The 12,676-nt window shown below is 52.6% G+C and overlaps 1 protein-coding gene across 1 annotated transcript in view; it reads left to right on the plus strand.

Moving 5' to 3' along the window:
* Positions 1-12,676, plus strand: part of Tg (thyroglobulin) — a 213,545-nt gene that overhangs the window by 33,472 nt on the left and 167,397 nt on the right. Inside the window, exons 17-20 of the mRNA XM_015486500.2 lie at positions 3,199-3,411; positions 4,108-4,262; positions 7,547-7,703; positions 9,197-9,421. Of these exons, the coding sequence (XP_015341986.1) occupies positions 3,199-3,411; positions 4,108-4,262; positions 7,547-7,703; positions 9,197-9,421 (750 nt within the window). The remainder of the gene's footprint in view (positions 1-3,198; positions 3,412-4,107; positions 4,263-7,546; positions 7,704-9,196; positions 9,422-12,676) is intronic.

A 12,676-nucleotide genomic window follows, 5' to 3' on the forward strand; every position in this document is an offset into this window, starting at 1 on the left:
AATGCTCCATGGGACTGAAGCTGGGAAGTGCCTGGCCAGGGACTCTCCAGAGCTGGTGCCCAGGAAGCTCTGTTGCTGACCCAAGGAGGACTCTTTGTCCCTGTCAGAGGAGGGAACCTGATTGCAGGACCTCAGGATGGATGCACCCCACAGGGGCATGAGGTATCTGTGGAGTTGTTGACTTGTTAATTTTTATCTCTAGTTTAAAAAATTATTTGAATATCAAATACTGAAAGAAACATCACCTGACTATGTTAGAATACTGAAATACATTATTGGATATTAAAGTCTACTCATGGGACATCACAATCATTTAAACATTTTCAGGAGCATGTGAGTGAGACTATCTGTGAATTTCATTCCAGGAAATGGAGACATTAGAAATATCTGTTACATATTGGGGAGATGAGGCCCGCAGGGTCGAGGAACACTGCTGTACAAGATCCTGCTTTTACTGCAGTTCACTTCTTTTGCTGTGCTTATTGTTTGCTTGTTTACTTTACATTTTCCAATCCCTAAGCACCATTTTGGAGCAGAGCTGTAAGCAGGTCGAGCAGGCCCTGGCTGCCCCTGTGAAGGAGGCTGCAGTGGGTGGGGAAGAGCCTATTTTCCCTCATCCTCTCTCCTTCCCAACCTGGAGCTGTGCCCCAGGCTCTCCTAGGTGCTTCCTCCCTGTTTTCTCCTTGTATACACAGTGGCCCTCTTCACACTCATCTCCATGGCCCTCAACAGCTGCCACCAATGGGGTACCTAGCAGGTGCTCAGTGAGATGTTCTTCTGAGATAGGAGAGGGGAGCAGGATGGGCTTTCAGTCAAGCACAGCCAAAATTCACTCTGCGGAGCCATCTAGGAGTGGTAGCAGGCAGAGACTTATTTATGCCTGCTAAAGGTGCTTTTCACACCCCTCATTTTATTTTTGCCTTTGAATGATGCAGGCAAATAGAGCACTCTTCTCTCCTCATTTTACAGATGGCAAAACTGAGGCTAGAGAGGTTTATGGACATGGCCAAGTCACAAATTGAAAGAAAGCAACCAGAATTTAGCTAGGGGTCCTGCTGGCTGACTCTGTGTTATACAGCTGTAGGAGAGGACAGGAGGCAGGCTCAGGAAGGTCACTTATTGATGGTGTGGAAGATGAAAAAGAAATGAGGGAAGAGGCACTTTATCTTCTTTTCCTGTCGCTGAGCAGGTCTCCTTCATCTGCTGAGTAGTTCAGGGCCGTGGTGTGAATGGTTACTAGGGCTTAACTGTGGCACCGACAATGGAGTGTGTCCTTATCTGCTCCTCTGGCTCCTGATGGCCTTGGGTCTGAGTCTGAAGTCTAGATGGGGTGGGAAATAACTTGGTGGGAGGTGGCAGGAACAGCAGCTCTGTCTGGTCTCTTCAGATTGCCTCAGTTGAGGGAGTCAGCTGGGGAAAGCTGTGTGATTTAACGTGATGGGACCTAGAGATATCGCCCATATTCCTTCCAAGTTCCGAGTGCCCTGGACTCCTGATCATGTCATCCAGGGCCAAGAAACCATTAATTCAGGCCCAGGGAAGAGGAACAGTCCTGGGCCCTGGTGTCATTAGGCTCGAGGTTCCCTGTGCTCACAGTGAAGAGGGCTCAAATGTGAGTCCCCGAAGCCGCCTCCTGACTTGTGGCAGAGCCTGGTGGAGGAAGCTCAGAGTTGGGGGCAGACGGCAGTACTTATGTGTCCGCTTCCCACTCATGGGCTAGAGACCTGGAGCTAGCCCCTTAAGCTCCCTGGACCTTGGTTTTTCAATAGTAGTTATTTCTGAGTCGCTGTGAGGACTAATTGAGGTCATCTCTACACTGCTTAGCACTGGGATTGCTAGTACACTTAATGAATATGCTTGTACAGAGCTGAGGACATGGGTCCACACAGCAGCTCTCTGATGGAGGCAAGGTACTCACCCTCTGTGCCTCAGTCTCCACACCCTGAAATACAGACAATGGGGCCTAACCCATGGGGCTGTGGGAAGAATTACATGAGCTAATGTTTGCAAAGTTTTTCATAGTACACCTAGCACAGAATGAGTGCCCCATAAGTTGTTTTTAAATAACTGCTTCCTCTAGGAGGTAGGCATTACTGTTCTTCTCACTATTTTGAGGAAACAGAGTCATAGAGAAGCAGCTGACTTGCTCCAAGGAATTTAGCTAATAAGTGATAGAGCCAGACTCACTTCCTGGCAAGCTGGCCCCATAGCCCGCAGGCCAACTCCCTGCTGCCCGCACAGCATGTGGTAAGAAGCAGCTCAACCAGATCACAGCAGGTCACAGCTCAGGATCTTGGCCAGAGGCCAATGTTCTTGTTGGAATAAAAATCAGGCCATGCCCAGAGATGGAGCTGTGTCTCTCAGGTCTTGGAGCCCTGCCTCTGGGGCCCCTGCTGTCTGTCACACTTACACTGCAGATTTTAAAGACCGACATATTCTGGCAGCAACACTGAGGTCTAGTGATTAACTAAATCTCTAATCACATGTGAAATCGCCACATTGAGTGTGTTTGCTCCCTCATGGGCTCATTTACCCCTTTATTTAACACATCCCCACTGAACTGTTGGGGCGGCATCTAGCTGAGACCCGGGTGAACAGAGGGAAGCCTTCCTTCTCCCCAAGGACCCAATCCCCCGAGAAGCCCAGGGTACAGGTACCAAAGATCTGGAATAGCGGACAGGATGCAGGTCCATACCAGGGCCTGGGGCTCCAGGGGAAGGAGCTACGCTGACCCTGGACCATGAAAAGGAGTCCCAGGCAGGAGTGGGGCTGGGGTCTGCTCTAACTGGGGGACCTGGCAGTGGGGCTGGAGGGATGTTGGGAAGGCCTGAGCCACAGGCTTTGCTGTGGACATGGGACCCAGCAGGAGGGCCACCGTGCTTCTGTCTTGGGGCAGTTGGGGACTGAGGGTGCCACTCCTTGGGCTCAAGGTGCCGAAGCAGGGGTCGCATGTGCTGTAGGCTGGGGAAGATGGGTGGGTGGTCACTGGGCTTCGGGAGGGAAGAAGGGCGAGAGTGCCTGTGCCGAGAGGGTGCGCCCAGCCACCTGATAAAGCTGGTCCAGGAGGGCTGAGAGGGCAGAATGTGCAGGCCGGGCCAGCAGTGGGCAGGGGCAGGAGGAAGGGCGGGTGGCTGAGCAGGGCAATCTGGGCCAGAGCCTCAGGTGCCTCAGTGTTCCTCTCCTCTCTCCACCCTGCAGGCCCACAGTGCCCCCTGCCCTTCTCTGGGTTGGAGGTGGCTGGTGGAGTGATCCTCTGTGAGGGACCCTCGGGCCCAGGGGGAGCTGCCGAGCAGCAGTGCCAGGTGCTCTGCCGCCAGGGCTTCCGGAGCGCCTTTGCCCTGGGGCCACTGGTATGCAGCCTGGACAGCCATCGCTGGGTGACACAGCCTCCACCGCCCCGGGCCTGCCAGCGTGAGTGACCCCGATGTCTGTCCTGCACCCCACTAGCTCCCAGGGCCAGTGCTGAGTGGGGGCTGGAAGGTGAATGTGGGGCTGATTCTTGTCCCACCCCCAAATGTGGCCTTTTCCCGGTAGGCCAGGTGGCAACAGGAGCAGGAGCGAGGGCCTGGGGAGCATTTTCTTCTGGAAGGGGAGATGCTTGGGCTTCACCTGAGGCTGCTCTGGAGCCATGTGTGGCTTCTCTGCTCCTTGAGAGAATTGCCGCCATTCCAGCTCTCCTGGGCATCCTGGATTAAGGACCAGTGTTTAGCAGGCGGGGCCCCACGGGGGTGGTAGGGTTGGTTGCTCACAGGTGCTCCTCCTGCCTCTAGAGGGGCTCTGCCCCCCCGCCCTGTCCTCCAGGCCCACCCAGACCTCCAGGGCTAATGCCTGGTAGGGCCAGGGGCCTGCACCCTGCCCAGGTGGGAACATTTTCCAAAGAGAATCTTGCCAGGATCCTCTAAAGCACCCTGATTTAGAGACGGAGGCAGGGCTTGCTGTGAGGGTGGTCAGTATTTCGGAGGCCAGCCCTCACGTTGGGGAGTGTTTGGGTTCTGAGGCTGCAGAACAGAACCGAGACCCTTGTGTATTTTAAGCTTGATGAGGAGAGCTGCCTCTGTAGAGGGAAGGGGTCTCAGGGCCTCTCCTGCTGACCCCTATGCTGTGCAGGGCCTCAGCTGTGGCAGACCATCCAGAGCCAAGCACACTTCCAGCTCCAGCTCCCGCCGGGGAAGCTGTGCAGTGCTGACTACGCAGGCTTGCTGCCGGCTTTCCAGGTCTTCCTGCTGGACGAGCTGAAGGCCCGTGGTTTCTGCCAGCTCCAGGTAAGGCCCTGGTTTCTGCCAGCTCCAGGTGAGCGCCTGGCCTTCCCTACAGTGAGAGCTTGGGCTGGGCACAGGGTCCTTGACAGGGAACCTCCTCCAGGCTCCAATAAACCTCTGGTTCAGATTCAACCCTCCTTCAGTTTACTCCTTGGGCAAACTGGGACTGAGACCTGGAGAGAAATTTGGCCAAGGTTAAAAACATTGTGGCAGAGGTGGAAGCCACCTTGTCTTGGCTGTTCTTTCTGTGTTAAGATGTCCAGTGTGTGCATTCACCCTCTGCAAGGCACCCTGCTTCCTGTGCTGTAGGTTAGCCAAGTGATCATCACAGGGACCCTCTTATCATTGCCACTTTGTAGATGAGGAGAGCAAAGACCGGAGAGCTACAATAATTGGCCCAGAGTCACATAGCTGGAGATGGTGGCTGCAGGTTGGCTGACATGAGCAGAGTTGTGGTGACCATGCAGTACTGCCATCCCCATGGGGAAAGAGCCTGGGAACCCAGGGACAAGAAAGCTAAAATGTCACAATGCACTCGGCACCAGGAGCCAGATGTGTGCCTTGACAAGCCACAAGGAGTACTGTAGGCTCCCTGGAAGGAGAGTGTTAGGTGCTGCCTGCAAGGCAGCCCTTGGTTACAGTGACGGGTTTTCCAGCTGTGCTGTACACAAGGGCTTTGCTGGTCTGAAGTCTCAAATGTTCATGGAGCGAGTCTTTAAAATTCACCCAGTCAAAAGTCTTTCTGTTCAGAGTTTGCCAAATCATTAAAACAGCTCAGGTTTGGCATTTCAGGTTAAGAATTTTGTCAAAAACGTATTTTCACAAAAGACAGTATTTATTTTAAAACAAATGGAACTGTGAATAGATTTTATCCTTTTCTCCAAAGAAATACACTTAACAATATTAATTTTGAGAGCACTGACGTGTTCCTGGCCCCATTCTGGGAGCTCCACATTCCTGACTGCTGACTTTGATGGCATCCTGCTCCGTGGGTGCCATTAGCCTTCTAAGTGACCAAGGCCTATAGAAGGTGAATGGATTGCCCAAGGTTTCCCATAGCCTAGTGGGTCCAGTTCTGCCTTCACTCTTTCACTATTCTTATCTAGCTAGCTAGCTTTCCCTCTTTCTTTCTTCTTTCCTTCTCTTCCTTCCTTTCCTTTCTTTCCTCCTTCCCTCCCTCCCCCTCCCTCTCTCTCTCTCCCTTTCTCTTTCTTCTGTGTTACAAATGTGAGATCGCCTGTTAAAGGCCAGGCATGGTTTTGGTATGAGGACTGTCAAAGACAATCAAATCTAGACATGAATTAAAGTGCTAGGGCAGAGTGTAACGCAGCTCTGCAGTAGGAAGGGGTGTAGCGTGAGCTGGACTGGACTTCAGCTTGGCCAGGGTGACTGGCATTTGAAAGGGAAAATGCAGGAACAGGGAGGAGCAAATGGGGCTCAGCAGAAGGGAAGTGAACAATCATGAGGAGTGGGAAGGGGGTGTCCACGTGGACCCACTCTGGGACTGCCAGCTGGCTCTCACTGCAATGGGCTCCTGCCCTCCCCTGGAAGCTGGACACAGGGCCCTGTCTTCAGATATCAACTGGAACAAACAGAATGTTCTCTTGGCAGCCCTGAGTTTTCTGGGCAGGCACTTTAAGGGAGGGATGGGGGTCATCCTGCAGGTGTGACCTTGAGCCATTGGAACTTCTGCTATGTTTGTTCACATCTTCACAGGTCAAGGTCAAGGACCAGGCGGAGGGCTCAAAGGAGCCTGGCTGGAGTTGGGGCCAAGGGAGCATCTTCTTCAGGGTTTAGTGGGTCAGATCACTTCTTCACCCTTGGGAACTGAGTCCAGGGTCCTTGACAGTGAACACTGGGATGGGAAGAGACAGGAAGAGAAATAACTCAGGGTGGGTAGGGGAGGGAGGAGGAAAGATGGGAATATGTCAGAGAGGTGGCCAGGGAGGCCCTTCCAGGATGCTGTTATTGGAGAGGACTGAGGCCTAGGGATGGGGGGAAGAGGAACCCCCAGAATAAATAGGAAGGCCGAGCTCCTTTGATAGAAGCACACTTAGCATGAGCTGTAGAATGGAGGAGCCGGGCGGGTGGGTGCCAAGAGGGAGGACCTACCTAGAGCCTGCATGTCTTTCAGTTCCTTGTTGGCTGTGGGTAGGACAGTGGGCTTATTCTGCACTGGGCGAGATGTCACTCACCAGCTCACTCTGATTTCTGATGGGTGACAGCTTCACTTTCCTCCGAGAAGCTTTCCCCAGACACCCACCTTCTCACTCACCTTCTAGATGCCAACCTTTGCATAAGTGAACTTCCCCTCAGGCTTAGTATAGATGCTATTATCTGTGGCGGTGGTCTGTTTGTAGTCCCCCCAATCCACATGTTGAAGTCTCACCCCCCGCAAGAGCTGAGGTGGTATGTGAGGAGGCAGGGCAATCGGAGGTGACCAGGTCATGAGGCGGCAGGACTCTGAGTGGGGTCAGAGCCTGTGTGAAAGCGACCTAGAGAGATCCCTGGCCTTTCACCACCTCAGGGCCCAGGGAAAGGGGTCACTAATGAAGAGGGTCCTCACTGGATCTGCTGGCACATTGATCTTGGCCTTGCCAGCCCCCATGCCAGAACCTAAGAAATAAATTCCAGTTGTCTTCACCATTTTCAGGTGTCTACGGCCTTTTGTTATAGCAGCCAGGACAGACTAAGACCCACTTTCAAAGAGGACAATGTGAAGAGGGAAAGATGCAGCTTGTGTTTGACCCTGGACTGATGCCAGGCCCTGTCCTTGGGCCAGCAGGCCTTACACCTCTGCCTGCTCCCTGGGACTGGAGGAGACTGTGGTCCCTCCATTCACAGTCATTCCACAGGCCTGGTGTGCTCAAAATCAGGCTGGAAGGGAATAAGGGGCTCTATAGTCAAAAGAAGGAGCAGTGGGTGCCATGGGGTTCAAGTTGAGGGGTATGTGCCCTGCTGGGTGAGTTCATGGTGAAGACATTTTCAGAGCTGGCGGAGGCTGGGACACCAATTAAACACTGTGACAGGAGTTAGGAGAGGCTGGGCTTCTGGCCTAGAGCCTGGCTCTTCTGCCACTCACACCTATGTAGGCTGTGTGACCAGGGCAGCTCATTCAATCACCAAACCTCATTTCCTAGGGGAGGGAGAGGGGCTTGCTAATGCCTCATGCCTGAGCAAGGTGTTGGAGGAGTGTAGGAAGTGGCGCAAGCCTGTTTGGGCCCCTAGTGTTAGCTCTTGGCCAACTTCCTTCCTACTCTGAATGGAACCCATTGCTCTCCCCGCAGGTGAAGACATACAGGACGCTGCTCTCCAGTCCTGCCTGCACGGACTCCTCCGTGCAGGTGGGGTGTCTGGCTGCAGATCGTCTAGGAGTGAATGTCACTTGGAAATCTCAGCTTGAGGACATCCCAGTGGCCTCTCTTCCTGATTTACATGACGTTGGTATGTTTTTCTGCACTGCTGCCTCAAAGCCATGAGGCCTCTCTGAGTGACAGTTTCCTCATCTCTAAAGGGAGCTGGTGAAGCCCATGCACCTTCCTGTGATGGTGAGGAGAGTTATTGATGTACATGGCCAGGCAGGAGCTGAGTGTTCACAAGCATGTCAGGCTCATGAGTTCTAGTCAAGAGCTTACTAGGGTTGAATGGAACCAACTACCCCAAGCCTAACTGGCTTCTGGCATCAAATTATAACAAATAATAACATCTACATTAAGCCTGAGGGGAAATTCTCCTCAGTGTCTGTGCAGAGAGGGGGACAGTGAGAAGGGGCATGGGGTAGGGGAGGGAGTCTTCATTGGCTGTCATTTCTGTCCCACCTACTTCCAATGATAAAACATCTCAGACCACTGTCACTATTTAAAACAGGCTGTTAAGATGGGACCAACTGAGAGAGTGGCAAGGCTTAGGAAGGACAGAACGGGTTGTAGGGCAGCTACTGGGAGCATGCGCTGTGTTTAGCTCTGAGCTTTCTGGTGGGAAAGGAAACAATCCACACCTTTCTAACCAGGCTGGAGGTGAGCTCTCTTCTACCATCTAGTGGCCAACACCTAGGGTCATGGCTAGCTAGAATTTGCCCTCTGTCCTGGAGGAAGAAACTTCTGGAAAACTTTGCCTGGGCATGATGCAGGAGCACAGCTCTGTCACTCTCCTGCCCTCCTTTGTCCTCATGGAAATAATCCCTGTGTGAAAAGTATCTCCCTCACCCCAAGAGCATTATGAATTAGGGTCCCATCCTCCTTCCTCTAAAGAGTCCTGGATAACTGGTGTATGTGCAAACTGCAAAAGCATGAAACATTTATCCCTGGCTTCAGTGTGACGACAGTGGACTGTGGTTTCAGGCCAAGGGCTGGCTTTGCAGTTGCCCGCTGCAGCACGAACATCTCTGGGGTGCAACCCAGCTCCACATGTGACACTCACCTGCTTTCTTCCTAGGGAAGAGGCGCTGGAGGCTGAAGGCCTCCCCGGCCTCCAGCTGAACTCTGAAGCAGAGGGCACATGGCCTCCGCAGGCCCTGCCTTCCTTGAGGTGACCCCTTCACAGGGTCCCCTCACCACTATAGGAGAGGTGTCCCCTTGCCTGCTTTGTAGATGTGAAAACTGGGGCTTGGGTGGGTGCCTTTCTAGAGGTGTTGGTGGCTGAGTATCTGGAGCAGTGACTGAGACAGGATACCCTGTACCAACATGGGTCATGTGGGTGCCACAGAAGTGACAGGAGCCCAAGACCTGGGTTGTGGCTTGAGGTCCTACTTGGGCTTCTGACTCCTATATAGCCTTGGGTCAGTCAGTTTCCTTCCCGGGGCCTCAGTTTGTCCCTCTGTAAAATGAGGCAGCAGATGTGCCTATGTCTGCTTTCATGCTGTAGGTGGCTCTGCCTCCCCACACTCCCTGGCCTTGCAGAGAGCAGCAAGGTGACCCCCGCTCATCTCTGTCTCACAGAAAAGTCCTTAGTGGGCAAGGATTTCCTTGGGCGCTTCGCAGATCTGATCCGAAGTGGCCTGTTCCAACTTCATCTGGACTCCAAGGTGTTCCCAGCAGACCCTTCCCTCCGCTTCCTCCAGGGAGACCGCTTGGGCACCTCTCCCAGGACACGGTTTGGGTGCTTGGAAGGATTCTACCGAGTGTCGGCCTCCAGCAACGCCAGCGAGGACCTGCTGGGGTGTGGTAGGTCCACATGTCTCCCTGGAATGCTAGTGGGAAGCCTCAGAAGGTTCAGGAAAGGCCACTGGGGAGCTGAGGAGCTGGGGAGTGGAGAACCACTTGTGTATCTAGTTGGTGAGCATTGCCAGCCATCTGCTCTGCGGGGCCACCACCATCAGAGGGCAGGCAAAGGAAGAAGCCCACTAGGAACCTCCCCTTCTGCTAGTTCTCAAGCAGCCTGGGCTCTGGGCTCAGGCTGCTCTGCCTGGGTGAAGAAGGCCGCTGTCCACCCTATGTCCTGGTTATAGCTACGTCACTCACCACAATGCTCAAATGGCCACATGTCAGCCTGCACGTGCACGATGCGGGGAGGTGATGTCTGGTGGGGATTTACTTGGGTTGTCTGTGCTCTTGCTCATGGGAATCTTTGAAGGCATTTTCATGGGAATGCAGCTGCAGGTTCCTTGACTGCAGGCTGTAGTAGTTTCCAGTTACTCCCCCAACAAATCCCCACAGTTGGGTGTCTAATACAGGCAGCTCCTTACCTCAAGTTTTGTGGGTTGGATCCCCTGTGGGCTTTGCTGGCTGGGACGAGGCGTGGGCAGGTCTCCTTCTTCCTGCAGGCCCTGGGGAGTGTGATGGCCTGTGCCTTTTCCAGGTTCTCAAGGTTGGCCATGTTTCTTGGCTAGTGGTTTCCTCTCTTCATTGTCAAAGGCATCAATGTTGCTGCTCTTTTGTCCCCAATCACCTCTCCTTACAACTTAGGAATTTTAAATTACACATAGTAGGTGATCTAGGCCACTCTGGAGTAGAAGATCAGTCGGTTGGTGACCTCGATTCTATCTGCAACCTTAATTCCCCTCTGTGCTGTAGCCAACCTCGTGCATTACCAGGTCCATTACCAGGTCTTTGGGGGCCACTGTTCTCTCTACTACCAAAGCTTTGAAGGTTTCATGATGAGGAGGCCTCCTCCCCATGGAGTGAGATGGAGAAGCATTTTTATTGAGTTGAAGAAAGAGAGATGTTCTCAGTTATTTTTTCTCCATTATTTATTTCAGTGGCAACACAAAAGCTGCAAGGCTTTGAATTATAGGCCAAATTTAAACCCACACTGGATTTGAGATGCCTCTAAATCTCAGCACAGAGAACAGAAACTTCCCATGAACATTTATGAAGGATTTTGCAATGTGTAACATGACTGTGCAAATATTTAACTCTAACAATAGCCCTTGGTGGCAGGTCATCTTCCCTCAAACAGACAAAGAGTCTGAACCTTCATCAATTAGATAAGGCACCTTTAGTGGGCCCTGGGCCCGGGCTGCTCTGCCTGTGCAGAGCAGAGCAGGTCCTGGGAGGCACCTGAGGTGGCCTGATGACTATCAGTGGACAAGTAACCCAAGGTCCTCTGAGACCAGAGCCCTCCTCCCATGTGAAGTGAGGTGGACCATCTTTCCACCTGACTAGCTGGATGGGGCCTCTGCCCAGGGTGGGAGGAACAGGAAACCGGGAGGGAGAGTCCTCCAGAGACACTGCAGCCATGTTTGCAGCCTTTAACATGAAGACTCCTGGGATATACTGTCAGACTCGAGCGTGTGTGTGTGTGTGTGTGTGTGTGTGTGCGCGCGCGCGTGCAAAATACACTTAAAATAACCAGGCTGACCAGAAATCTCATCTCAAGATCTCTTCTGGGGATCTAATAGTGATTGGTTCCTGTCAACTGGGAGATGGGAGAGGAATCAACTAGGACGGTTTTGCTTGGGGGGAGAGGCTGGTGTGCCCACTGCAGGGGCTGGGAAGCAGAGCTGGCGTCAGCTGGCAAGGGCTGCAGAGAGCCCTCAGGGGCTGCAGGCTGGTGCCTGGCAAGGGACCCACTGAAGGGTTTTGCCTGGGAGATATTTTCTCTAGAGCAGGAGTCACAACTTTTTTCTGTAAAGGGCCAGATGGCAGATATTTTTTGCTGTGTGGCCCATACCCTTTCTAAATGACTCCACTCAGTCACCACAGGGAGAAAAATGTGAGTGGGTTGCAATGAACCTGGACTTACCAAAGCAGAAGGTGATGTGACTTTAGCTCACAGGATGTTGTCAGACAATATCTGCTCAGGATAAACCTACATTCTGCTTTTTAACTGCTGCGGCCTTGACTCATAGACTGTAAATCACACCATTAGCTACCTCCCAAAAAAACCTAGAAAGGTCTAGAATGGAATTCACAAAAGCCTGTGTTTTCTGTGGTGTCAGTTATAATATCTAATATCCTTTAGTGGGCTTCTAATTCATAAGGCCTTGCTAGCATTCCTCTGTCCAGAGAGTGGGGTGCTATTAATCCCATAGTATGAATGAGGATACCAGGGGTGAGCAGTGGTGGGCACTGTTGGGAAACTGGTCTTCCAGGTCAGATGGACCTGGCCTCAAGTCCTGGCACTAGGCCCCTCTCCTTGTGGGATCTCGGGAGCATCCCTGATCCTCACTGGTCATAATCTGAGAAACAGGGATAAAGTGCCAACCTCATGGGACAGGGGTTTGAGCAGGAGGTGACATAGAGAGAGCACATCTCTCAGCACATAACCAGCTCTCCTCAGCACATAACCAGCTCCTGGTACATAACCAGTGCTTGGCACATAATCAGCTCTCAGCACCTAACCAGCTCCTGGCACATGACCAGCTCTCAGCCAAGGTTGACTGGCATGGTCAGCATGGAGGCTTAAGCTCAGTTCCCTCCACTTCTTAGTTTTTTGTGCTGTTCTCTGCTTTGCACATCTCCCTTCTCCATGAGGCGTTCATGGGAAGTCCCCCTTCAGATCTTTCTGTCTGTCTTTATTGGCTCTTTTCCTGCTGAAGCGCATCTGTAGCACAGCTGTGAGTGGCTAGGAAGAGCATTGTCCTCTGGAGTTAAAGCAGGTTTCTGGATGTCATCTCAGAGGGGCTCATCTAGATGGCCTTCTGCAAGGGCAGTGACTCAGGGGCCACTGGGAACACCCATTCCCTGTGTCCCTTGGAGAATGCTGCTGTGGGGTGGAGGCCTTGCTTACTGCTCCGTGGGACTCAGTCTTGTGCACCGTTTTGCCTTGAGGACAGCCCGGGGCTTCCCTGGGACTTACCTGCTGGCAGCCTGAACTAAAGAGGATCCCAGAGGAACTGTGGAGAGTTTCCATTTCCATTCTGTATGACAGTGACTGTCACTTAGTCACTGTAGATTCTTATAATAGAACTAGTGTCCAATGAATATTTTTTCTGAAGTGACTTTTCCTTTTCTTCCTTCCTCCCTCCCTCCCACCCT

The sequence above is a fragment of the Marmota marmota genome, unplaced genomic scaffold (assembly GCF_001458135.2).
Source record: "Marmota marmota marmota unplaced genomic scaffold, marMar, whole genome shotgun sequence".
NCBI classification, from domain to species: domain Eukaryota; kingdom Metazoa; phylum Chordata; class Mammalia; order Rodentia; family Sciuridae; genus Marmota; species Marmota marmota.